This window comes from Camelus ferus, chromosome 4 (assembly GCF_009834535.1).
Source record: "Camelus ferus isolate YT-003-E chromosome 4, BCGSAC_Cfer_1.0, whole genome shotgun sequence".
NCBI classification, from domain to species: domain Eukaryota; kingdom Metazoa; phylum Chordata; class Mammalia; order Artiodactyla; family Camelidae; genus Camelus; species Camelus ferus.
Window position 1 is genome coordinate 4,098,832 of NC_045699.1, and position 26,415 is coordinate 4,125,246.

Consider the following 26,415-nt stretch of genomic DNA (forward strand, 5'->3'; position numbering starts at 1 on the left):
CTGAGCTCCCTTGCCCCCTTCCACGCGTAGGCTGGAATGCCCCCATCAGTTGTTACTTGCCATATAATACCTTGCATTTGTTTATAAATTATGAGTGATATGTGATCCAGATAGCATTTAATCTTCAAGTGCCGGGCAGTTCTCAGTTAAACGTGATTCCTTATTTCTCCAAGCTGACTGAGCCCCACAATGCTGGCACGTCCTGGGCCACCTTCAAGCCGCGCGGTGAGCCATAGGTTAGGTGCTTTATTTCTCCTCCACAGTGAGTGGTTACCACCCGCCTGTTTGCAGTAGGCAGAAAGTGTCCCCATGATAGGGTTCCCTTTGGAGACGTGCTGCTGGGGGCGGGGAGATCAGTAAAGCATCAGGCATCGTTGAGCCTATAGGCTTGGTCCCGGCACTTGTCGTCCTGAGCGTGTGTGGGAAGTGGTCGACATCTGTCAGTAATTTTGTTCATCTTATGTTCAGCCATATCAGTGGGAACAAAATTGGCTGGGAGAAGACAGGAAGCCATTCAGAGCCTCAAGCACGGGGAGACCCAGGAGACCAAACAAAGGTAGTAAGTCTATGCCTTTTATTCTTTCAAATTCTCATTCTCTCAGCATGTGACACTAGAGATTGGTTTAAAGTTAAATGCTCTGTCTTTTTTTAAGCATATTATGACTAATATATTGGCAGGGGTGAGAGGGGAGGGGGCTCACAGACACTGGCCGGGGTGAGAGGGGAGGGGGCTCACAGGCGCTGGCCGGGGTGAGAGGGGAGGGGGCTCACAGGCGCTGGTAGGGGTGAGAGGGGATGGGGCTCACAGGCGCTGGCCGGGGTGAGAGGGGAGGGGGCTCACAGGCACTGGCAGGTGTGAGGGGAGGGGGCTCACAGGCGCTGGCAGGGGTGAGAGGGGAGGGGGCTCACAGGCGCTGGCAGGGGTGAGAGGGGAGGGGGCTCACAGGCGCTGGCCGGGGTGAGAGGGGAGGGGGCTCACAGGCACTGGCAGGTGTGAGGGGAGGGGGCTCACAGGCGCTGGCAGGGGTGAGAGGGGAGGGGGCTCACAGGCGCTGGCAGGGGTGAGAGGGGAGGGGGCTCACAGGCGCTGGCAGGGGTGAGAGGGGAGGGGGCTCACAGGCGCTGACAGGGGTGAGAGGGGAGGGGCTCACAGACAGTGGCCAGGGTGAGAGGGGAAGGGGCTCACAGACACTGGCAGGGGTGAGAGGGGAGGGGGCTCACAGGCACTGGCAGGTGTGAGAGGGGAGGAGGAGCCCCAGGGCTGTGCTGCCATCAGCCAGCTTTCTTGTACAGGGCAGGGTGGTGGCCTGTGGTGACCCTCCACTACCTGCTGACTGCATAGTCTTGTCAAGAACTTAGAGCCTTCCAGAGCCCTCATTTTTTGTAGGGTTTTGTGATGATTGAGAAAGCACCTGAGATGTATACAATAAAAACAAAAGTAAACTAATTTTACTTCCCCTTTTTTCCCCTATTTCTACCTATCAATATCGATCTCTGGAAATACCTTTTTAACTTACGAAAGGACATCTGTCCCCACATGTGATCACTGAGGATGAGCTGGTCTCTGCCGGGAAGAGGGCTTGTCTTCCATCCACAGAATGGAATCCATAGAATAAATAGAATATCAGAGATCTGTGTAAATCTCTGAAATATTCGACTGTTGAATGACTATCCTGCAAATAAATAACAGAGGCTCTTTCTGGATACCTACTGTTTGCAAAACACCTTCCAAATTATTTTCAGTTATGTCTACATTCTGTGGAATGGAAAGTATAGAAAACACTCATGAATTATCCACGAGTTATTCTTAAGACTGATTTTGGCATTTTGTGTCTTAAAGGATAAAATTAAGCACTCATTACATACTATTATAAAAATACATTTTGTTCCAAAATAGAAAAATGTCTATTTTTTAAGGTGCCAGAGAATCACGTAATAGGCAATTGTTATTTCCAGTATTTTTGTGAGAAAAAAATTTATTGTGAAAATAATGGCGGCTTTGGTAAACAATTCAGACTTGGCTAAAATTAATAAAATTTATAAAGAACAAACTAAGGGTCTCCCTCTGCCTTCCCTTCCCTTGGTCCTGCTGCTCTGCAGCCATCCAGCACTGAGGTCGTCATTTGGTGTCCACACTGTTTCCTGTTCATGTACATAGAGCCTGTATTTTGGTGATTGGTGATTCACCATGCATGTATTTCTATGTCAGTATACATTGATCTGACTCATCATTTTTAATGGGATTAACTTACTCTTTAGTTTTAATTTTTGGTGAGCAAAAATACCCAAGAGAATGCCTGAGGTTGGATTTTTGTTTCTTCAAATACCAGCTGGTGGTGGTGGTGAAGAGCGGGCCTGACCCGCACCTACGTTTGAGTCCCAGTTCCACAAGCTTCTGGTCTCGTTACTGAGGACAAGTGACATATCCTCTTGGAGCACTGGTTACTTCATCTGTAGAGAGGATGATGCTTATTTAGTTTAGGAACAGTCTCCCCAGAAAGCGAAACACAGGAATTGGCCACATGGGGAGCCAGATGGGATGGGGAAGGCTGTCCAGGGATTCGCAACTACAGAAAGCCGTTCACCCCCTGGGGGGCCCAAGGGAGGAATCGTGGGTGGGGGTCACCCAGCAGAAGCTGCAGCGGTCCTCCGGGCTCCCACCCCCAACACAGGCACAGTGGGCGTCCCCCCGTCTGAGGAGTGGGTCGGAGCTGCCGTGTGCTCGGTGGTGAAGTCGCAGTCACGGCTCTCTGGACAGGGCGCTGTGCCGCACGTGGATAGACGGGTTAGAGGAGTGGAAACGTGCCATGAACCCGTCTTCCCCTCTCCCCCGTTGCTCTGTAGGCAGAAGGCTCGTCCACTGCCTCTTCTGGCAGCCAGCTTGCTGAAGGAAAGGGGAGCCAGATTGGCACTGTTCAGCCAATTCCATGCCTCCTGTCCATGCCCACCAGGAACCACATGGACATCACCACCCCGCCCCTGCCCCCCGTCGCGCCTGAGGTGCTGAGAGTGGCCGAGCACCGGCACAAGAAGGGGCTCATGTACCCCTACATCTTCCACGTCCTGACAAAGGTACGCGCAGGGGCTGGGGGTGTGGCCGTCGTCTCCCAGCGCTCATTCCTGCGGAGTGTGTCCTCGTGTTCCTTTTGGAACTGTTTTTTACCTGACAAGCTATTTGAAACGAAGTGCATTTTCTCCTTTCTAAACTGTGAGGAAAAAAAGATGGATATTTCTGTCCATGAACACAATAAAAGAACTTGGGAAAAGTCCTATTTTCCTCTTCAATTTAATGCAAAATATTTTGAAACATCTAATTACTGACGCATCGTGTTATTTTCTGACTTGTAATTTTATTCTTTTTACCTCTCATTTCAATTTTTCCTGCACCATGTTTATGCCGTAGTGTCAGGTTTAACTGATGTCACCTACGCTATCTGATTTCTTATCGTCTGTCCCAGAAATACCCCACTTCTGAGTGGCTGATAGCGCTTCGTGTACTTTCGCTTGTTCCTCTGTCTCACCGAGTACAGTCTGAATAACACAGCAAAAATGGAATACAGGATTTTGTAGCACAACATAAAATTTCACTTTACTAGTATTTTACCAAGTGTATGCTAAAATTGACACACAGTGTGCCATTAACTGTTTCTAAATCTTGGTGTCTTGAGTAGATCTATGTGTATTTAAATTTCCTCAGTGGTTTGCAGTCTTCATGTTTATAATCATAGACCCCAAATTTAATAAGCTACCTTGGTGACCAGATTTCTCATGCAGAATTAATTCATTACTCTATGTATTTTTAGCATGTTTTCGTTAGTGTCCATCCCACCACGTGTGATCAGGCTTTTTTCTCCCTACTTTCTGCAGTCTGTCTGTGGTTTGTAAAATGGAGTCATTAAGTACAAGTCACTCGCATCCCACAGCACTCCTGAGCTGCACTTGAACTGTTAACTGACTAATTTGAACTGCTTACTTTTACATTTTATAAATTAAAGGACACGAAGAGTATTGTATTTTATAAAATAAAGGACATGAAGACGAGTAGAATTTATTCAAGTCCTTCAATTTATTTTTTAATTGTAATTACGTCCAAGTCTCACCCGTAATTTGATATGGGTATGCATGTATGGTATCACTTTTCAGATTATGGTTATAAAGTAAACATTTTATTTTTCAGGTCCAACGTAAATTATAAGGGTAAGTGAAAGTTACTACTGCGGGAAAAGGATTTTGCTGAGTTTAAAGGGACCAAGGTTTGGGAAGATTGTGCCCTTGCTCTGTGGGATTGTTTGGAATATAAGGTCCCTGGACTCCCTGCTGGCTGTGCCCTGCCACGCTGGTGGGTCTGACCTGGGGATCAGTCTGAGTGATGCAAACTGCCTGTCCACCTCTTCTGTACTCACCGATTTCAAGGGCAAATGATGATTAAATGACTGTGGTTGAGAAAAGTAAACTTGACTGTCTTCAGATTTTAAAGTGCCACCTAAAATTTTTCGATATCCTAGGGGAAAAGTTTAGATTAAAATGTTTGCTGTTTCCTGGGAGCTGAGTAGCTCTAGTATTAAATTGTCCAGGCAGAGACATTTGCAATAAAGTGAAGCTTCATAGTAAGAATGCAGAGGTCAAATCCTCATAGTATTGAGAGAGATAATATTTGTGGGATGAGCTGGTTAACCACATGCAGCTGCTAGATTAATGAGTATGAAGGTTCTGCTAAGGGAGAAGACCAATTTTGAAATTAAATTTACGTGAAAGAAAAAGCAAATGTAACGAAATTACTCAGAGTATATATATCAATAAATTTAATAGACATTGGAGGTCATAAATTTATTTATATGTTATGAACATACGTAAATAAAATTCCTTGTAAAATCTCTTGACGTACCTTGACGCCATGAAATATCTGAGACAGGACCACTGCATTTTCAACGGTGTCGAGTGCAGGTGGTCGCTGCGGTCATCTGTCTCCTGGAAGCATGGTCCTGCACCATGGCACAGCCCCTGCCATGTTGGCAGAGGGGGTGCGGGAGTGAACAGAGCAGGGCTTCCTTCATTTTCTGCCCCTGAGGGCTGTCATGCCCTCTTATTCAGTGAGACGCGTCTGTCAGGTACTTGCTGCACTAGGGCAGAGCCCTTAAACATGACGAACACTTTAAAAATGAGTGACACTTAAGAGAGTTCTCTTAGGTAGAGCATTTTTGCGCATGGTAATTTTTTATGGAAGGGAAAAAGATAAATTTGACCGTGTTATTTTCAGGATGCTCATTTCGTGAATTTCATATTATAGGTCATTGAAAATGATGAGTTTCATTACGTATGACCATCCTGACTTGTACATAAAATCTGCCCGTTCTCAGCATTTTCTATTCTTTTTGTCGTCTGATGTTATCTGTCTAGATTGCTTCAAAGACTTTGGGATCATCTACATGGTTTTCTTTTGTTCTTGGTTCCAGATTAAAACTAAAACAATGTAGATTTTATTTTGACTCTTTGAGCATATGTTTTGACTACAACCTGCTAAATGAACTCTCCCTAAACATCTCGATGTAGGCAACTTGTTAAGCAATTGATTTGGAATAGAATTGCAATTTCATTAACTGGAGATAATACAGTATATTTCTGTGAGTTTATTGTAAATTCAACATGAAAAATGTGCAATATTATTCTGCTTTCTTCCATGCAAAGGGTGAAATCAAAATTGCTGTTTCTATTGAAGATGAAGCCAGCAAAGACCTGCCTCCCGCCGCCCTGCTCTATAGGCCAGTTCGTCAGTATGTTTACGGAGTCCTGTTTAGCTTGGCAGAAAGCAGAAAGAAAACTGAGAGACTTGCTTTTAGAAAGAACAGACTTCCACCAGAATGTATGTACTGTAAAATCCATTGTTTGTTTTCCTCGGTACCTCGTAATCGCTTGTGCATTTTCTAAAGCCTTAGAAAGATCGTGACTGAGTCCGCCCTGAGTGCCCCCACGTTAAGGAGGTGGGCTTCATTGGGGCTCTTAGGAAAGGAGGACACGCCACGGGCTTTTTTTCCTCAGTGACATACCAGCAGTGATGGTTATTCAGCAAAATGATAAAACAGCAGGTTTGTGCTTTAAACCGCACGTTGATCTGGAGACAGCCCCGACGATTGCTGTCCTGCTGTGGTTAGCATGTCGCAGGCAGAGCGGTAGCAGGGTCTGCTCTGGCGTGCACGAGATGTGGTTCGCTCTTTCCAGAAGCCAGTGTTCCTGGGAGGGTCCCACCGCCAGTCCACTGGGCCGCTCTGCGCTGTTGGCGTGTCGCTGCGCACAGTCCCTGAAGCTGAGAGGGGACTTGTAATGATGATCCCCCTTGGAGGCCTCCAGCTGATCGACTCTGGGGGTGGAAGGGGAAGTGGGAAGACAGAAACTGTTGTTTGAACATTGGCAAAAGTTGAAGTCGGAGTATTTCGCTCTCCTCGTGGGCAGTGTAATATTTTGGGAAAATCATGCCTTTCTGTTATCGGTGATTTTATCTACTAATGTAGGGAATGTAACAGTCACTGTGCCTTCAGTAGGAAATAGAGAAAAGTTTCCCAAAACATGCAGTCTAAAATAATATTTTGAACTGTGGAAATTGTAGACTACTAGATCATCCTCTAAACAAAGGATATTTAGTGACACATCACCTGCTTGTGTGGCAGGTCAGTGCAGGCCTGCTGACCCGGGTGAAGCTGACCAGCTCAGGGACAAGTGTGGGAGTGGGTCTTACCCTTGGAACTCAGACCTAGAGAGATCCTGGCAATGCCAAAAGCTTGGTTCAGTAGATTTTAAGTTTTCTGTTTCCGATTACCGTGACGAAATTGTGATTCTGTAAGCCTTTAAAATGAAGCGTCTGGTACTACCCTCGCTTGAAGGTGGCCATACTGAGAGTGGCTGCCGAACCGTCAGTGTGACCACAGCTGGTAGAGGTGATGCGTCGGCTGCCCTGATCAGGGCTCGGGACGCCGTGTGCAACACGAGTGTTGTCAGTGGACACACTTTTCAAAGGCCTGGTGTGTTCCGGATGCACACGTCCTCTTTTCTCACAGCGTGTGGCTTATTCGCTAGGAAGGAGGGACCTCTTGCACTTTGCACAGGGCTGCTCAGCCTTCTGTGCTGTGACCCTGACTTCAGTCCGCCGCCGGCCCTGGCCAGCCTCGTCCCCGTGGCCCCGCTGGGTCTCTGTCGGGCCTAGGACGCTGCGTGCTGCGGGGCCGCGCGCAGCCCCGCTTCCTGCCGTGTCCTCAGCTCTGTGACGCCGCCGTGGCTTTGCTGGCGAAAGGCTGCTCTTTCATCTGCTTGTGTGTCGCAGAAGCGCGGGTAGCGCTGTGCAGCAGGCGCCTCAGACTTTCCGCTGAGCCCATCCTGGGGGCCCTCAGGTAGCTCCCAGGACAGGCTGCCCATTGCCGTACTTGTGAGTATGGCTGGTGTGCTCCGTTCCTGCTCTCCGCAGGGGGTGGTGTGCACCCCTCAGGTCTGGTGTGCTTGTTCGTGTCCCCTGCAGTTCAGGGAGCTTCAGGTGCCAGGTGCTCTCGGGAAGTAGGAGTGTTGGTCTCTTCCGCCCTGCTGCACGTCTGCAGTTTTAAAACATTGTCGGACAAACACACAGTTGTCAGCACACAGCACGCTCACTCCCTCATTGCCTAATTGTAGTTTGTCCTGCTGGCCTGGGAGAGGCTGGCCTGTTAGCAGACAATAGTATTGGAAAGCAGAAGCCAGTGGACGGTATTGACTAAATGGACCAGCATCCTCTGAGCATAAGCCAGAGAGAGGCCAACTGTGAGGAAGGGCTGAGTGTGCAGACCACACAGTAGGGCCTGGTGCTGCTCTCCAAGGGGAATGACAGGGTCAGCTTGCCTGTGGCAGGCCAGTTGTAGCTGGGGCTGGAGGGCGTGGGGAGTGGCGTGATCAAGGGAAGAAAAGAGAAGAAGGATGGTAGGGTCTGGGGTGACCGGACGGAGGTGGCTTGACCTCATTTGGATGGGGAAGGCCCCAGGGAGTACTAAGGAAAGGAGGAGGAAGGTGTACCCGTGTGAGGTGGATGGGAGAAGGCCGTAGCTTCAGAGAGAATTCAGCAGGCGTGTCTTTCTCCTTTCCTTCTGCCTCCACTGACTCCTCTCTCCTCTGACTTTTAAGGATGGGAGACAGTTGTCTGTTACTGCTGTTACTTTTGGCCAGTGGGGAACACTGACTAATGATGGTACTGATTTAGGTTTCCATGCCTGCAGCTTCTACTAAGTGACTATGCGTTTTACTCTTCTTGTGAAGAAAATACTCTACGCTTCTTGAAGGCCTGGATGAGATGGGACAATGACAATGTCGGGTCATGTGAAAAGAGGCTGACCTTGAACGGCCTCTTGGGAGTTCTTGGTTGCCAAGACTTGAGAGTATGTTGAAATCTTGTTTTACTGATGCTTCCTTTTAGATCATACATAGATGAAATGAAACGAGTGGCACCTTGCCGGAGATTCGTAAACCACGTGACAGTGCACCACGCGGTCCTTGGGACAGGTTTGTCCTTCGGACGCCCACTGGCTTTGCCGTGCACTTTGGTGGTCCGGTAACCAGGACCGAGCTGGGTGGGCTCCGGGTAAACCCACCTACTCAGGTGGGTGATGCAGCCGCTTCTGAATGTGAGGGCTCTGATCTAACGTGGCTTCAGAACGCTCTGCGTACAGATGCATGATTCTGGTGTGGTTACTGGGACAATCAGGAGTTCCCTGAAGATGGCTTTATTGTCCGAGCGAATGAGTCAAAGGGTGCACTGAAGTCTAAAGGGTTGTTCAAAAATACTTGACCTTTACTAGACGTAAGACGTGTCCATTTGGAAATCTCGTCTCTTAATTAAGGCCCATGATAAAGTGTTCATGAGCAACAATGGATTTTTGTGGGACTTACCAGAGTTTCTTTTTAAAGTCATTATATGGTTACAGTAGGATATCTACAATCAGATCCTTAAAAAAACAGCAGCCTCTGAAGGTCCTGATGAATCACATGCTGGCAGTTTGTTTTCTATTCCTTTTTGTCCATCTCTAGGTTCTATCATTTTACTTTGGTAAATTCATCAGAATACTTGTTTTATTGCGGGAACTACTGTGGAATTCAAAGTCCTGCCAGTGGGGCAAGCAGAAGGTGTTGACCCGGCACAGGCAGATTCTCCCAGATGTGCTAGATGGTGACAGTGGCAGTTGCTGTGGGGAGACGCAGGACCGGGGAGCTTTCTCTGCAGCTGCTGGAATACAGGCCGGGCCTGGAGACAGGTGCCTGGGTCTGAGCCAGCCCTGGCCCTGAGGCCTCCTTGTGTGAACTCCAGACACTCTCCAGCCCTGAAAGCAGCTCTGGCCTTTGCTGCCCTGGGGCGGGGAGGCGCTCCCCCATCACCCAGGCACTGGGGTCCCCCCCAGGTGCTCCCTCAGGATGAATGGGAGGGGCCGCAAGAAAGGGGTCAGGTTCTAAAAAGACTACAAGGGTAATGAGTCACTTCAGCTATACCTGAAGAGTTAAAAAAATCCAGGAAGCGATTTGCACATTTTAAAATTACTATCCACTTAATAAAACTGGCTTCTGTTTTCTCTAAGCCTTCCCGGTACCTCAAGATTAGGTAAAAGAAACAGAGTTATAGAAAATAGATGAGACATAAATTATAGACACACTGAATTGTATTTATGGAATAGGAAACACGTTTATGTACTATGTGTAGTATGTACTATGCTTATCTGTATTTTCCCATATTTCCTCTACTTTTTAAACTATCAGGAAAAGTCAAAAGGAACATTGATTTTTTTTTTTCTCCTCTTGGTCCAATTTGCTTTAGGAATTTTGTTAGTGCTAATAGTTGGGACTGCTAACTGAAAATAAATACATTACATTTGCTCATTGTGGATTACGTTATAAAACAGAATACTTCAACATGACCAACACAAGTGTGCTGTTTTAATTTGTGTAACAGTTGGCTACCATAAACATTTTTTCTCTTGATTTCATGGAAGATGTTTGTGTATTAATCTGACTTTCTTTATCCTTCAAAGCTTTCCAGAAGTAGCGTTAGCAAACTGCCTTTTCCTCACAAAACTTTGAGCAGCCAAGCTCAAGAGTCAGCTGAGGAAGAAGGCAGTGTTGTGTGACAGGCCAGTGCTTGATGGCACTCTTTCAGATTTTTATTTATGTCATGGGTCCTTGAACACCATGTCACACCGTGCTCTTCTGTGTACCCTGTGGCCTACTGAGCGTATATATTTTTGTAGATAGTAAGATGCCCCCAGTCTCAGGTATGAAAGGTTTAAGGGAAGAACTGATAGCCTTTTACTTCTGAGAGTCATGGAGGGTGCACACTGTGCTGCTCGAAAGTTAACCAGCCATTCTCCTATTGGAAGGGTAGACCAGCTGTCATTGCACCCATTTTTCTGTTTCTGCCCTAATACGAAGGAACTAGAGTTTTGTTTCTATTTATTTGTTTTTTTTTTTTTTCTATAACCTCAGGAAAGCTCAGTGAGTAAAACAGTGGCTCCTGCCCAGATAGACACACACAGAGATGTAGACCAAAGGTCCGGTTGGCTGCAGTCTTGGAGGTTTTTTGTCTCCATCTTTTTCCTTACCTGTAACCTTATCGCCCAAGTGCTGCACTGCTCGGTGCTGGTGGTGTTCTGGCACTGAGCTTAGAGGCATATACTTCAGCAGATGGCACTAGAGCCGGCCACTACCAGTGAGTTAGAATAGGCTGACCCAGTGAAACGTGTTCATTGTTCCTGGTCTGGGATGGATCCCGAAATCAGCATTATAACAGATTTCCAAGGTAGCTGGTTGTCACATATTTAAATGTGAAGATAGTAGAACATGGCTAATGTCTGGTGGAAAACATTGGGTTTTTACTGACAGCTTAAGCATAATAGTGTTTTGTGTCCTGAAATTGTGTTTTGAAGAAGTACTTTTAGTAAAGAAAGTACGTTATAAATTTAGCCTCCAGGAATACGGAAAACTGATGCCTTAGAATTGCTTTTGCCAACATGAAAATTCAGTTTAGTTTCAGGTCAGAAAGACAATCTGATACTCAGTTTTTTCTCAGACCTTTACTTGAAATTGGGAGTTTTCCTGTCGGTAGAAAAGACAAGTTAAATATTTGTTGATGGTGACACACAGATTTATTCATGGACAGCAACTGGGTTAGCTGATTTCTGGAATTCTCTTATTGTTTTAACAAGGCAGCAGGAACATGTCTTTCTAAAATGGTACCTTTGCACAGAGTTTTACCCCACAGTGCTCGTGTCTGTGGGCACTCAGACATGCGCTCAGGGTGTTCCTGTAATCCAGCTGCCCATGCCATCTGGAAAATCCCTGTATAACCGGTGGTTTTTGCAGAAAATGCTAAGAGCTGGCTACTTTGCACCTGCTTATTCCTGTGCACTGAGTTAGAGACTGAGCCTTCCCTCCTGGGCAGCAGCGACTTCAGAAGGAGCCCGGAGCCAGAGGGAGGGAAGGTGCTGCGTGTGCCTCAGCCACCCCTGTCAGGCAGCTTGTAATGCAGAGGCTGCCACGTGTCAACCCCAGAATGGGATGTCCCTTGGAATTCATTATTTTATATAACACGAATCTTTAATTAATCTAATGTAATGAGTCTGTACAACATAGGTTGGTCTCACACAGTCGTGAACACATAACAGGGGTGTGAGGCGTCTTTGTAAGTTTCCTCATCTGGATTGTGCTGCAGAGTGAGTGGCTGGCCTCCTTTTTTCAGTGCCTAGTCCCAGGGCTGGGCTGGGGTGAGGCAGGTGAGGGGCCCAGTCCTCAGAATTTGAGACCCTTGCTAATAGCTTGGGCACGCGGGGGTTGGCACCTGCCTCACCCGTGCCCCAGCCAGTCTGGTACATAGCAGGTATTTAGTACCTATCTATTAGGTGATTGGCCAAAGTTTCCACAGCTACTGAGTGGCAGTGTACACAGAAGGTCTCCAAGTGTTCAGTTGTTCAAAAACAGATACACACGTGTTAAAAAATAAAGCCAATCAGGAGCATCTTTGCTTTTGGAACAGTTTTTCATTGCTGCACATTGATTTTCTCTGATAAAGACATTTATTTCCTAATTCTTGAGCTTCACAAATTTGCCTGAGTAGAATATTCCCATCATCCTGACAATGTTTGCAATTAAGTGATTAGTGGCGGAAAACTTAAAAAAAAAAAAAGACATGTATTTCCTAAATTCAGTTGGGGGCCATTCTTTGAGAATGTTCTACACGTGGATGTATTTGTGGGAGAGGGTGAGCCCCGCCTCCTTCTGTTCTGCCGCCCTGAACCCCTCCCCTTTGAGCCATTCTTGTTCTGAGTAGTGCAGAGAAGCAACAAAAATGCTTGGAAGGATGAGAGGAAGCTAAGACATCCGATACCACCTTGACAGCTGCGCTCTCCGCTGCGCTGCGCTGCGCTCCTTGTGGGAACCGACGGCACGTCCCTGCTAGTACTGGGGCAGTCCTTTCCCCAGGGACGTGAGCTCACGACGTCAGGTGGCAGTCCTCAGGCATGAGCGTGTGCTCATCTGCAGCCTTTGCGGGCTGTACGGGAGCCGAGCACACAGCACCATGCCAGGTAAACTCGGGCACACTTGGGTCCTTCGGAGCCCCCGCGAGTGTGGACAGCTGTCCAGGGCAGCTTCAGGGAAGACTCGGGTAAACAGACGCTTGTGAAGGGGCCACTGGCACTTCCAGCCTCCACTTACCTGCGCTGTATCTTAGACCATAAAGCATGTAGAGGTCTAAGCATTCTGAGCTTCAGAATGAAGATCCTCCACCAAAAATTTATTTCTAGAATGAAGACAAAATAAAATGGTTGTTAAAAATTATTAAAAGAGGCAAGAACAGAGCTGACAAAAGGGGGAGAAATGGAGATGAAGGAAGCTTTAATAAGAGTGCCTCTCTTGAGAAAGCTCAAAGGAGTCTCTGACGGTGTATCCTGAGGTTTTTTTAAGATGTAGTAAACTTATGCTCTGTGTGCATGCGTGCATGGTGTGTGTGGTGTGTGTGTGTGTGTTTTGGGGGGAGAAAATAAGAGAGCCTAGATTAACAACCAAAGATAAAATATAATTAGTTCCATTAAATAAATCTTTGCCAGCAAAACAAAGATGTTACCTAAGAAAAACAGATTCATGCGTTTTTGCTCTTGGAGGCATGGAAATGCACTTTGTGGAGTGACCTGATAGAAATGCAGCGAACTGGTTAATGGGTTATTTGGTAACCTCCTTTCACCTCTTTTGTTGGGACTGACAATGTGCCAGCCTCTGAGACTGTAGTTGGGGCAAAGGCAGGGCAGGCAGGGCACCCAGGGGCACCCCGCGGTGGCGACCTGCGCCCCCGGTGTATGGGCAGGCCCTGTGTGGAGCCGTGTGTGCTGGAGCTGGGTGGGCATGGGGGGTGGGTGGCTAGATTGTGAGTCCACGGACAGGGTCTGCTGAACAATGGGGACTTTGTGAGCTTGCGTTTGGCACATAAAAATAGATAAATTTCAAGAAGCATGTATTTATATATACATGTATATCTCTGTTTTGACTTGGTGGACTTTAAAATGAACATTTTAAGTATTTAAATTTTGCCTTTAACATTTAAACACTAATATATTCAAATGTAAATTAAAGGGATTTTCCCAGTGACTGAAACAGTAACTTTTTTGTAAGAGGAACATTTTCAGAAACTGTCTTGACTTGCATCCCTGCTCAAGCAGCCTGCTCCTGGGAGATAGGGGGGGGGGGGTCCCTGCAGAATGACTGGTCATGGCGCTCCTCTGCAGCTCACTGTCACCTGACTTGACTGGGGCTGAATGTGCCAAAGCTTGCTTTTCCTGTCGCTGACACACTGTGTATATATCCAAGTATCTGACTCCTGAAATTCTTCGTGACATTGGAAGAGATGGTTGTCTTGCCTGACTCTGTTCAGACTTGGGGTGGAGCTAGAGGTGGGCCAGTTAATCGTTTAACTTTGTCAGGATTCGGGTTCTTCACCGTCTCTCCATTTGCTCAGTCTGTCCTGGGTGTTACTTTAGGGAAAATGAGCCCAGGTGGGGTACTGTTATTTGGATAAAATTGATACATCCAAGGTCACATTAGAATCACAGCACCATCCTGGCTCCTGTACCAGCTGTCAGCCACGTGGGGAGGCGGGAGGGCGTGCGAGCGGCTCCCTGGGCCAGGGGCGCCCTGCTTCGGTTCTGATGGTTATTGATCAAAGTGAGCTCTTTGTAACTTACTAAACGCACACCCAGACTTTCCCGCCCGATTGTTGACATCAGTGCAGTTTGATGAGAAGTTTTACTGCACTTCTCTGCAGTATGCCTTATCTTCACTGTCCTCCCTCCCCGTGTCCCATCATAGTGTCTCCTTTAAGTAATCTGGAATTTACATGGGAAAATGTGCATGTTTGTGTGTGTTTTAAGAATTAATTGATGCTAATAGGGGTAAAACCACTGTGGATAAAAGGTCATTGTTTTGTATGATACCAACTTAGAACATCTTGATTTTTTTTTTTTTTTTGAGGTGAAATGGGGAATTTTACAGTTTGTCTTCAGTCTTGCTGAATAGAAATACTGTGTGCCGACTTCACCTGGGATTTTTGAAACATGGAATACTGCTTCCGCTTGCTGCCTTGCTGGGCTGTGGGGGTCTCATTGTGTGGTAGTTTGTCCCTGTTAATCTTTAAAATAGAGTTTAACAGTTATATTTATTAAAGTAGGAGGTCCTAGAGTAAAGTGGCTGCCAAATTGCAAATTATTTCTCAAATCTGATTAGTAAAAGTATTTATATAGAAAAAGCTTCACTGTCTGGTTTCCATGATAGTCATACACTTCTAAATGTTACCAGTTGTTATTACTAAGACTATTAGTGGATTTAAAATATTAAAACAAATTTTGTCTAACATTGTTGACTTATACATAATAGTTATATGGAGAAATCCAGTTTGATTTGATTTGATTGAGAAGAAATTTATTGGTGGCCTGACTGAAAATCCGAATGAGTCACTAAGGTGCGTGGAGTAGGGAACAAAAGTGTCTCAGAGGGAGGACTGATCACCAAGGGCTTGCTAATGAGAGAGTGCGTTGCTATACAAGGGGTGACATCCTCAAATTATAATTACTAGAGCTTTTGGGTTTTGTTAGGCTTAAGGCGGCTACGATGGGGCGTAAATGGTTCTCCTCTGCTTTTCCTTCCTGTAGTCTCGCCAGTGATCATTAAAGAGTGGGCAGCTTACAAAGGGAAGTCTCCCCAGACCCCGGAGCTGGTGGAAGCCCTTGCCTTCAGGGAGTGGACCTGCCCCAACCTGAAGAGACTCTGGCTGGGGAAGGCGGTGGAGGACAAGAACCGCAGGATGAGGGCCTTCCTGGCCTGCATGAGGTCGGACACACCAGCCATGCTCAACCCAGCCAGCGTGCCCACTCATCTCACGGTGCTGTGCTGCGTCCTACGGTAGGTGCAGCCGGCCGCTGCCGGCTCCCCGGCGTGTGCTTGTGCGGACGCCTCCCCAGGATGCGTTCTGTGTGATGCTCCTGGGGGTCACGCCAGATGAATCATCTTGCCGATTGAAATTAGTCCTCATCTTGTATTTGATTTGGATTTGAATTGATGCAATATAGCATGTTTATAAATAGGTGTGTTTGATGAACCTACACTTTATGTAAACATAATGATTTTAAATTGAGGGCTTTGTTTTTGTTTTTTAAACCGATTTCAGACTAAGGAAAAAGTTGTATAATACAAAGAGCTTTTAAAAAACAGACACTGGAGTGTGATCTGCCAACAGACAAGTACACTGTCCTGTGCGATCACAGTACAGCCAGCGGGACCGACCAGCATCGGGGCTTGGTTTCTATCTAAACTTGAGGTTTGTTGCAGACCGTCTCTTTGTATTTGGAGATGAACTCCTGTTGGTCTCCAGCAGGTGCTGGTGGAGCGCGGAGCTGTCCTCTCCTCCGTGTCTCGTCCAGGCTGTGTGTCTGCACCTGACCACTTGGCAGAGGGGGCGTCTGCCTGGCTTCTCCAGTGAGGCCACTCTGTCCCCTTGTAACTAATACGATTTCATGCGAGGCACTTAGTTTAAACATTCTGTTCCACCTCCAACTTTAGTGCATTCGTGTCAGCATGGGCTCCTGGCTGCTTCAGTGGCTTGCGGCCCACTACTGCCCTCATTTAATTTGGTGCTTCACTATCACGTGTTGGGCCAGGTGGGGGCCTTGTCAGTCTGGCCTCTGTGTTCTTCTGACGTGTCTTCGTCATTCTGTGAGCACTTCCTTACTTCTCTTTGGAGATGTTCTGGCCTCACTCTGGATGCCGCCTTTTTCCCAGAAGCCCTAGTTTCTAGCGATGGGTTTGGTGTTGGACACGACGCTCTTCGCTGCTCCCAGGCCTTCCCAGTGCGCTTATGGACACAGACACCTGCACGTGTGTGGACTTCTGCTTCTGGTGCCTTCAACCTGCCCATCCTAACTCTCTTTTCCCGTGTGTGTGGCCTCAGACTGTGACAAACAGAGCCTGGGGCACAGCTGTCTTCCAGGCCGTCACCTGCCCCAGCCCTGTGTGTCCTGTCCCCCCAGGCTAGCTCCTTCTCCATGGGCCCCTGATCCCCACTGGATCTCATCTGCTTGACTGAGAACAGCAGACAGCCTCAGTCAGGTGTTTATTTCCTGAAGTTTCGTAAATTCATAACAGACTTTAAGGCCAATAACTTACTTAGAAGCCTTTCCTTAGTTAAACTGAGGTTAACGAAAATGAGCGTAGTGTGTCAGTTTCCTATCTTTATCTCTGTTGAGGGTTAGCTGGAGGGAAAGTTCTTTGTTTTTGTTTTAGAATCTTCGGCTAGTTTCCTCTGATGGAGAATTCATTTATCGATAAAAGCCTTATAATAGCCAACACTTTAAGGTTAAGACTTTGAGGGCTCTGAGATCAAATCAGCAGTAATGAATTTGTTTATATGTCTCTCTTCCAAGTTTAAAATGATGTGTGGCCTCTAATTCAGTTAGCTGTCTACCGTACACCTGGCCCAAAGATCCCCCGGCGCCCTGAGGGAGGACAGCGTGTGCTGCACCTGAGGCTTGTTTGGCTCCCCTTGGACAGAAGCAGCTGTATGTTAGCGTGGGAGCAGCCACTGTTGTCTCGATGTGAATACGGTGCTCACGTTATTTCACGCTCCTTGGGATGGCGGTGCCTTCGCGTCTCGTGTGTTCATGCGCTTGGCCCCGTGGGGCACTGGGATGCTGGGCACGTGCAGACTGGACAGTGTGACTGGGCCCCACTTTTTGTCTTGGTCTTTGTGACCCTTCCTCGACTTCTACCCCAGAAGGAGGTAGGCACTGTTCAGATGGCCTTTGTAAGTCTTCCCAGATTTCAGGATTGTGCTGGTCCCTGTTTCTCAGACAGTCTTTATTGTGATTTCTTTACGGTTGTTTCTAAAAAGCGTACTCATTTTAGAACTTGAAAAGATTAATAAATGCAACTAGTGATCTTGTGTTTCAGGGAACCACCTCCTGGGCTCATGTCTGTGTTGCCAAGAAGCTACAGTGAGTTCATTGCGGGTTCCCCGCTTCTTGGCACCCCAGTGGAGGCCAGAGGACAGGCTGGTTGTGCAGACTGTCGTGTGTGGGGTGGGCTTGGAGCTGTGGAGTTTCCCGCTTGGACAGACTCACACAGTTTCAGATCCTGCAGAGGAGGGGCCTGTTGAGGCCAGGTCGTTGGGGAGAGATGAGGGAGAGTGACGGAACAGGTCCCAAGGATTTGAGGCCAGGTCACCAGTAAACGGGTTGGTGCGCCTCCACTAAGAGCATGTGTTCTACCTGTGTGGGTGTTCTGGGGCCATAGGGACAAGCAGGTAAAGGAGGGCACCCTGTTTGATTGGTGGGTGGCCGTCCCGCCCCCAGGTTCCCCACACGTGAACACTGTACCGCAGCGGCTTTGTCCTCTCTCTCCGTGTGTCTGTGTGTGTGTCCTGAATCCCTTGAACGGAAGTTGTGGGTGCGATGCCGTTTACCCCTAAGCTCTTTAGTCTGTGTTTCCTTAAAAAACAAGGACATTATCAGAATCAGAAAAGTGACACTGATGCATCTCATGTGCAGAGCTTGCTCAGGTTTCACCTGCTGCCCCGGTAACCTCCTTTATTAGCAACAGAATCTTGGCTTGTGCTTGCGTTTAGTTGCCATGTCTCCTCCAGTCTAAGACAACTTCTCGGGTTTCTTTGGGTCGGTGCAGGGACTTTTCTGAAGAGAGTAAACACTGGGTTTTTTTTTTTTTTTTCCCCAGACCAGAGACCTGCAGATCGTTTGTCTTTTAGGCAGCATGTGAACTAACAGGTGTGGCTGCTCCAGGAAGTTGTGTTTAAAATCAGGCGGCCACCTCTGGGCAGACTGTCAGTCCCGATTTGTTGGTGTCCCTTCGTGATGAGATTGCGTTTCTGTTTTGGGGACAGGCATGCGCCAGCCAGGAGGCGGTGGTCTGCTTTCACAGTGATGTCAGCACCCGTATGTGACGTGCGTTCCAAGTGTGACATTGCAGCAGCAATCAGGAGGACGGGGGGAGGACGGCAGCCAGACTTCTAGAACCCTTGTAATGGGGATGAGGAGGGGCCTGCGTCTGAGCAGAGGTTCAGTGAGGGTGAAGCAAGCGTCCAAAGCAGAACAGAAAGCAGCCTTCCTGAGAGCAGGCAGCAGCAGGTCCTTAGCCCAGAGAGTTCACATTCTCCTGAGAAGGAGGAACTTGAATAAACTAAGGGGACTGGAGGGCTTAGGGCCCCAAACAAGACTCACACAGTCAGCGCAGCCTGTCCCAGCACCCCGAGGAGCACAGCCGGGGTCTCGCTCCTTACCTGTGCCCGTCGCGGGCAGACCTCATGGGTCCCAGTGTCACGGAGACCTGCTTCTGAAGGGCAGCGGGCGGGGAGGTGACAAAGGGAGAACCCAGAGATCCTCCAACTTCCGGGGCAGGAAACTTAAGGCTGGCAGCGGAGAAGTCACGGAAAAGAATGTCTAGACAAAACTGAGAAATCCGAAGGGATTGAAAACACTGTCCGTGCGCAGACAGTGCGCCGACAGGAATAGCTCGAACACACGAGATGGTCAAGGGGAGATGCTTGCTGCTCTCACCTCTGCCGTTGGTGCCATCTGACATCTCCCGGGGCTCTCCGGGATTTCAGCTGCTCTGGGCGTGCGTCTCTCCATGTACACACTTCATACTCCTTCTACATCCAGAAAGTCTTTCTGGGGACGTACATTGAGCAAGAGGTAAATGGTAACTTTGTTAAAATGTGAATAGGAAGCCAAATGGAGGACACAGTAGGTCTTCTAAGCCCGTAAGACTATTTGTCGTCAGAGCTAAACCGAGCGCTGAGAGCCTTTGCTGCTGGGGAAACCAGCCTGTCCCCGACACAGTCTTTTTTCTGATTCACAGTTTGTAAAGGAGCATCTAGTCTGGGCTGACGGGCCAGGGAGGGGAGTGAGTGTTTCATGGCTTTGCAGGATGAAACCTGTGGTAGGGGTCAGTCGTTGGGGTGGCTGCTCAGCCGCCGTGAGTGAATCTAATAAATACCATTGTGCTGTCCACTTAGAAATGGTTAAGATGCTAAATTTCATGTTATGTGTATTTTACCACAGTTTTTTAAAAATAAGAAATAAAGATAAAGGGACGTATAACATGGGTACTTAGGCAAAGCACATATCAAGCACAACTTTTCCACAGTAATTTTTTTCAGACAAGAGTAGGGGTACTTTCTTCCTATTTGCTGTTTCTTGCATCAAGCCCTGGTTAAAACTCACGAAGACTCTTTTATTTAAGGTTCTGGGCACTCAAACAATTACAAAGGGTGCTATTTTTTTTTTGTCATCACAAACATTGACAATTTAATGAAATAAAACGTTTGCATCACTCTTTTACATATTTCTGATTATATCTAAATACCGTGGAGATTTAACATCCACTGTTGGTTTACTTTGAAATTGCATTTCCTTTCAACTTTCACTGTACAGCTTTACCATGAAGTAAATGAGCTCCGTGCCTTCACTTCCCCATCTCTAGAATGGGGCAGTAGTGGTCCCGGCCTCAGAGTTGCTGTGGCCACTCGAGATGTTAATGTGTGGTAAATGCTCAGACCAGTGCCTGGCACCCAGTGGGCACTTAGATTTTTCTACTGGGGTTTTTATTGAAAATACTTCTCTGAATCAGCTAGGTGGAACCTCCTTTACCTATTAGTTTATGTTCCTGTGGATGAATATTAATTATTACAGAAATGAGAGAGGGAGAGAGGGCTCAACACCGACTCTGATCCTGAGTTTTATTAACTTAAATTTGAAGCGCTGAGATAACTTCCTCGGCAGACAGGCCTGGAAAGAGCTTTGTCAGGCATGTCATGGTTCTCCGGACTCCTTTTAAGCCAGCAGTTATTTATGGTGATCAGTTGGCAACTTGGCTAGGTCAGGTTTGCTGAATGCAGAGAATCGGGAACCACTGGCCATGCGGTGAGACAAGTTCTTAGTGGTTAGCCTTTCACTCTCTCATACCCAAATACTCCTTGTAGTTGAGCTTTTGCTTAGCGTCCTGGAGGTTGTCACTGGAGCAGTGCTGTCCGCAAGGTGAGTACAGGGCAAAGGATTTGTAGAGAAGAGGGGATGCAGACACCTGACGGTCCATAGGCAGATAGTACAAATGGAAGTTGAAGACTTAGAAATGGATTTCCCTACAGCTGTCCATACCAGGGTGGCCCCAGGAAGTCTGTGTGTCCCCAGGGATTGCAGCAGTTCTGAAGGCTGAAGCTTAAGGCATTGTCCCTGCTGTCCCTTCCCTCTCCATCCTGGGGCACTCCCCTGCCACCGCCAGGGCCCCTTCTGTGCAGACGGTTCGCACACGCACTCTTCATCGGGAGATTAATCTTTCTTGTTTGGACTTAAGTCCTGCCTCCCAGGTATCCTGTCTTGAATTTAAATAGATAAATCTTATACATTGGTGCTTAAAATATATTTTCAGGGTTTAAACACTTCAAAAGAGTAAAGTTATATCAAAAATCACTTACCAGCTGGCTTACAGTATGTACAGACTTAGCGTGCTATTTTTCATTCCTCTGAAATCATTCTGATGAGTCCAGATGATGAGGTTTGTACTTGTAATTGGCAACATCCAGTGAAGATAGAAAAGCCGGGTGAGAAATCCATATAGGCCTCCTTAGCTTGTGTCGTCCTGAGCGGAACTTACCACCGGAGCACCAGGTTGTGCACCTGACCGGTGACGGCCGCATCCTGACGCTAGAACCCTCTCTGTCCACCCCCTGCAGGTATATGGTGCAGTGGCCTGGAGCACGGATACTGCGTCGGCAGGAGCTGGATGCCTTCCTGGCTCAGGCGTTGTCCCCCAAACTCTATGAGCCTGATCAGCTGCAGGAGCTCAAGGTAATTGGCAAGCCTCATTCCTTGTCTTGGGAAGTCGTGTCTTGGGAAGCCTTGTTTTGGAGTTCTTGGAGACAAAGCTAACCTCACTAAGCAGTCACTCAGTGCACTAAACTCGTAGTACTAATGAGGTGAACTTGAGAGCCTTCAGGGCAAAAGGGATTTCCTTCCCAGTTATGAAAACAGTCAAGCCTACTTTTGTTGGATAAGATTTTTCCCTTGTTTACCAGTGGGTGTTTATTCTTGTTTTTCATATCAGGAAATAAACTTGCCTTTTATTTCAGATGGGGATCCCAAACCCTGGGAGGGCTTGGTCCTAAGAATTGACTAACATCTGGCCAGGATTCTTTTTCTTATTTCGTTCTGTTGTTCCTAATTACAACATTCGTTTTCTTTAAAAAAACAAAAACAAAAACAAAACAACTTTGCCCTCCTGGTATTATAAATCCCTTTTAAAAAAAAACCACTTGAAGAACAATGTTATGTCATCATCCCTGTGCCCTTTTAGTCAGCCTTTAACATCGTATTTCTTTTAATTTTCCCTTCTAGTGTTCTTTTTGTTCTTTAATTGTTTTGACAATATTAATTTTCTCCATGTTGTCACCTGATTTTTTGGTGTGCTTATCTTTTCAGTGCACTTTTATTAGTCACTGTGTCCACATAGCTGTACTTGCTTCCTGATTGCGACACTAAATTTTAGAAAGTTCAAGACTTTCCAGAGTTAGCTAAATGAGTGGATCTGCTTTTTCTTTTTATTGTACAGGGTTTTGGGTTTTTCTTTGCCATTGGTTTGGTTTTTTTGTTAGTTTGTTTTTTTTACAAAATTTGATTTGTAATCAGGTAATCTCTTTTGACAAAATCGCCTTCACTTTTAGATCTTTTGGCCATTCTTTATGAAGGCGTTCTTTCCCCGCAGAAGAGTTTTAGGCTCATTTGAGAGATTTTCAGTATTCTGCAGTTGGGGCTGAATAAATCTCTGATTTCCCCTAAATGATTGAGTTAAACTCAGTTTTTCAGTGTTGAGTAACCCGCAGCTGTGTGGAACCCATGTCACATTCGTGGTCACCTTAGGTTTCTGATGACTTCGAAACAAGCTAAACTAAAGACAACCGAACTTAGGAGAGTCCACCTCAAACTGTGTTCTTTACTTTGTAGATTAAGCTTTTCTGTTTGTTAGACAGAAACTGTGGTTATTTTAAATGGTTTTGAATTTAAGTTTTCGTTCTAGAACGTTTGGCTGGGTGTCCCCCGAGAGGCTGGTACTGAGTGCAGGCCCTCCCTCCCTGTGTCCTAGAGCGTGGTGCCATCACCACCGTCTTCAGCAGCAACTGTGCTCAGGGGTGTTGTGAATACTTTGACCAGAGTGTGGTGCCATCCCTCTACCTCTACTTCCTGTTTCTCTTATTTAGATTATTACATCAGTATTGACATCCCAGTTCTGAAAATCAGACCGCCAGGTATCAGGTATGCCCACCAAGCCTTATTCACCATCAAGTTGCTTTTACTCCAAGTTCATCTTCTCCCATATCCTTTTCATTTTTGGATCAACACATAGGATATAGCTTTTGAAAGACAGTCACACTCTAAGCTTTCATTTTGGTTCTTTTGAGGTCTTAGTGCTTTCATGATTTTTCTCCTTTTTCTTCATCTAAAGCCAGGCGTTGAGAAGGACCCGTTTTATGTGCAGTTACTTCAGGCCCACCACTGTCCCTGTGGGTCTTGCTGGTCGGGGGGTCTGCATTCCCTCCACCAAGGGCAGCCTGCACCGTCAGTGCTTCATTCGCGAGCACCATAAATTCTGAACGAGCCGGAAGGGGAGCTAATAGCATATTCGCTGCGGGTGCGGGGGGAAGGTAGTCGGTTATTTTTTTTTTTTTTTAAGATTAAAGAGCCTCTCAGCTGTCAGATTGAGAACTGACAGGAATAATCATTATTTCAGTGCTACACAAATCCCAGCGCAGAGCTGAGGGTCCCCAAATTCAGTGATAGAAAAGTAAATTTCGACATTGCTTTTTTCATTTAACCATTAAAGTCGTTTTGATATTTCAAAAGCAGTGACAGTGCTTTCCTACAAAACACCATTTCCCTGTTTAGGATATAGTCAACTCTTGATTTTTGCTGTTGTTTTAGGGGCCACTGTCCAGTTTGTGGATTGCCCAGATCCTGTTTTCCTCCTCCCATTTTTGTCCATTATACGCTTTGAGAATAAAGAGAAGAGAAAGAAAATAATTTTGGCAGTTTGACCTCCTGTTAGCTATTCTGACGGGAGGTTTGCTGGGGAAAGATGTTAAAACCGTTGTTTTAAACGAGTTTGCAAGAGTTTCATCCTGTACGTTCTCTGTCCACCCGCCACGACCCTGAACAGTCGAGCGTTCTGTGTGGCTCTTTGAGGACGGGTGACACTGAGTGACCGCCCTCACTTTCTCCCTGGTATATTTTTTAGACCCTTCTCCTAGGTCACCAGCACAAATGAAATGACTGAGGGAAAATCAGCAGTGACACTGTGCTTGGAGGAGGGCTGGTAAAGGATGAGGAGAAGGGCCTTCGTACAGTTTTAGTATTTGTCCAGTTTCTTTCTCCCTTGCTCTTGACATCCCTGAAATTGCCTCAGATTCTTTTAACAGTTTCACATGCCAAGTGCAGAGTATAAAAGATAGAAAATGAAGAGCTTTAAAGGCAGTATTAGGGATTGCAGCATGTCTGTGATACCTGTAGGAATTATTGTGCATATAGGTAAATATGACAAGTCAAAGTGAAGAATCTGTTGCCCAGTAATTAGGAGTTGGACAGAGTGACCTCACTGGAATTTGGTTCTTGAGCGCATTGGCCAGAGATGCATTCCATATTTTTATTTCCTGTAAGGGCAGAAAGTTTTGTCACCGTTTCTCTAGTTGAGGAACTTTGAATAAAGGCGAATATTTTATCTTACTTGGTATATAAGAGGATGAGGTTGGAATAGGAATATTGCAGCCATTTACATTTATAATTCACATTTAGGGAAAGAAATATAAAACACCATGTAAAGTACTTAAAACATTTTTCAAATGAAGCGAAATCCACACAGCAGTTGAGATTTCATTCACATTATTTAGCCAGCTTTGATTTGAAGAATTTTTCTCCGTTAAATCAGTGATAGTTGTCATTTCTAAAACTAATTGACTTGAACATCGTTTTTTAAACCCATACACCGTTCTTCAGCTAATGATGAGGCCATTTAAAATAAATATGTATGTGTGTGGGAACCGTAGACTCGTCCGTTCCTCCCATCAGCTCACTAGAGGGTCACTTGTTCTAACTGGGGTGCTCCTGGGCCCCACACACTGGCTCTTATTTCTTAACCTCAGCACTCATGCGGCCAACTGCCCACATTGGTTTTGAGCTGTATTGGTGAAATAAGGGCTGGGCGTGGCTGTGACCAACACCACCGGGGACTAAGAAATGACAGCAGTACAGACTTCCCCAGGAGCGCGCTGCTGGCGCTTTGTTACGAAGCACACATCCTTACATCCTTAGGGCAGCATCAGCGCCATCACTGCCTTCCCCTCAGCCTTGCCCAGGTCTCCCGTCCTCTGGCCTGGGAGGCTGGGGGCTGGCGCAGCGCGCGCAGTAGACACCTGGCTGCCATTGTCCCTGCAGAGGGCCAGGGGAGGGGTATCTGTGCAGGCAGCCCCCAGGCTCGGGCTGGCATCACTGCGGTGCCGCCTCCCCACAGCGCCAGTGTTCCGGGAGGGGAACCTCCCTCTTTCTGCCTCAAGACTCTCAGCGGAGAAGGGACTTCCACTTCCTTTCTGCAGTGCACAGAAAGGCAGGGCCAGTGAGGCGCTAAGTAAGTCAGGTGATTTTTTTTTTTTTTTCCCGTTTTGACCCTCTCTTTCTCCACTTTCTGCTTAGAAATATAAAACTGCATCTAATTCCATCACCCCATCCCTACCTGCCCTCGACTGAGCATGTTTAGTTCTGCTTTCTGACGCTACACTGGAGAAGCAGGAGCCAGGAGGGTGGGCTCGGAAGGGTGGACAGACTTCTACGGGTTAAGTTCTTCACTGCATTGACTTCAACTTTATTTAAAAAAAAGTTGAAAAACAGTGTTGGCTGATAACGGGGAGTGTTGACACTGACAGCACAAAACGTCAGATAATCACAAATTCATTAATATTGGGCACAGAAATTGTCTTTTTTCTCTTTAATGAAAGGCCAGTTTACCTGCCACCATTAGGCACGACTCAGGTTGGTACCTGTAAAGACTGCATTCTTGGGATGCCAGCACCTTTGAAAATGAGCGTGCAAGATGGGAAGACAGAAACCAGGACAGTTAAGACTCAGTCCTGGATAATCCACAAACTAGGTCCTTCACAGATAATCAAGAGTTGACTGTATTTGGCAGTGTTTCTTATCCGCTGCTTCAGATGCTAGACGCGAGGGCTGTGTGTGCCCAGGAAGGCTCACAGCACTAATGTGTGAGTGAGAAGACGCCAGAGATGCAAGCCTCTAGATGCTGATAGTGTGCATGGTTCAGATACAGTGTTTTTGCTGTTGTGTTCTTTCATTTATAAGCTATCCATTTCTCCTAAAACATTTTGACAGTCTCATTAATAAGTTGCTATCTAAAACATTAGCGTATAAAATGCTGTAAACGTAAAGTATACGCTTTAGAATGAACTTACACCAAGTCATTTTTTAAGATAACTACCTGAAAAAATGCAGAATCTGAATAGAATATTCCTTTTTACAACATTTCTGTTGATGTATTGCCAGTGTTTAGAATCTGAGATGGAAAATTTTATTTCATAAATGAATTGTGGGCTTAACTGCTAAGGAAACTTAATAATTTGGTACTTTGTCAACTGTCCACCTTAAATACAGTATTACTTACTTTACACTTATGTAACTCTTTATAAATTCCGAATTGAAGTATTTCAGTATGTTTATAAAACAGTCTCTTAAATTTAAATTTGTTAAATAACGTAAAAGGTCTTTCTGTTTGGACAGGTCAGTGCTGAGTCACTGTGAAGTAGGGACAGGGCTG

The 26,415-nt window shown here is 46.5% G+C and overlaps 1 protein-coding gene across 5 annotated transcripts in view; it reads left to right on the forward strand.

Moving 5' to 3' along the window:
• Positions 1–26,415, forward strand: part of FAM120A (family with sequence similarity 120A) — a 97,928-nt gene that overhangs the window by 57,928 nt on the left and 13,585 nt on the right. For 3 of the 5 annotated variants that reach the window (XM_032477425.1, XM_032477422.1, XM_032477424.1), the window contains exons 8-12: positions 469–556; positions 2,845–3,072; positions 5,686–5,860; positions 15,189–15,438; positions 21,278–21,392. In XM_032477425.1, coding sequence (XP_032333316.1) covers positions 469–556; positions 2,845–3,072; positions 5,686–5,860; positions 15,189–15,438; positions 21,278–21,392 — 856 coding nt within the window. Of the gene's footprint in view, positions 1–468; positions 557–2,844; positions 3,073–5,685; positions 5,861–15,188; positions 15,439–21,277; positions 21,393–22,798; positions 22,847–23,295; positions 23,323–26,415 lie in introns of those variants that run through there. The other 2 variants (XM_032477427.1, XM_032477426.1) reach the window with 2 other exon arrangements.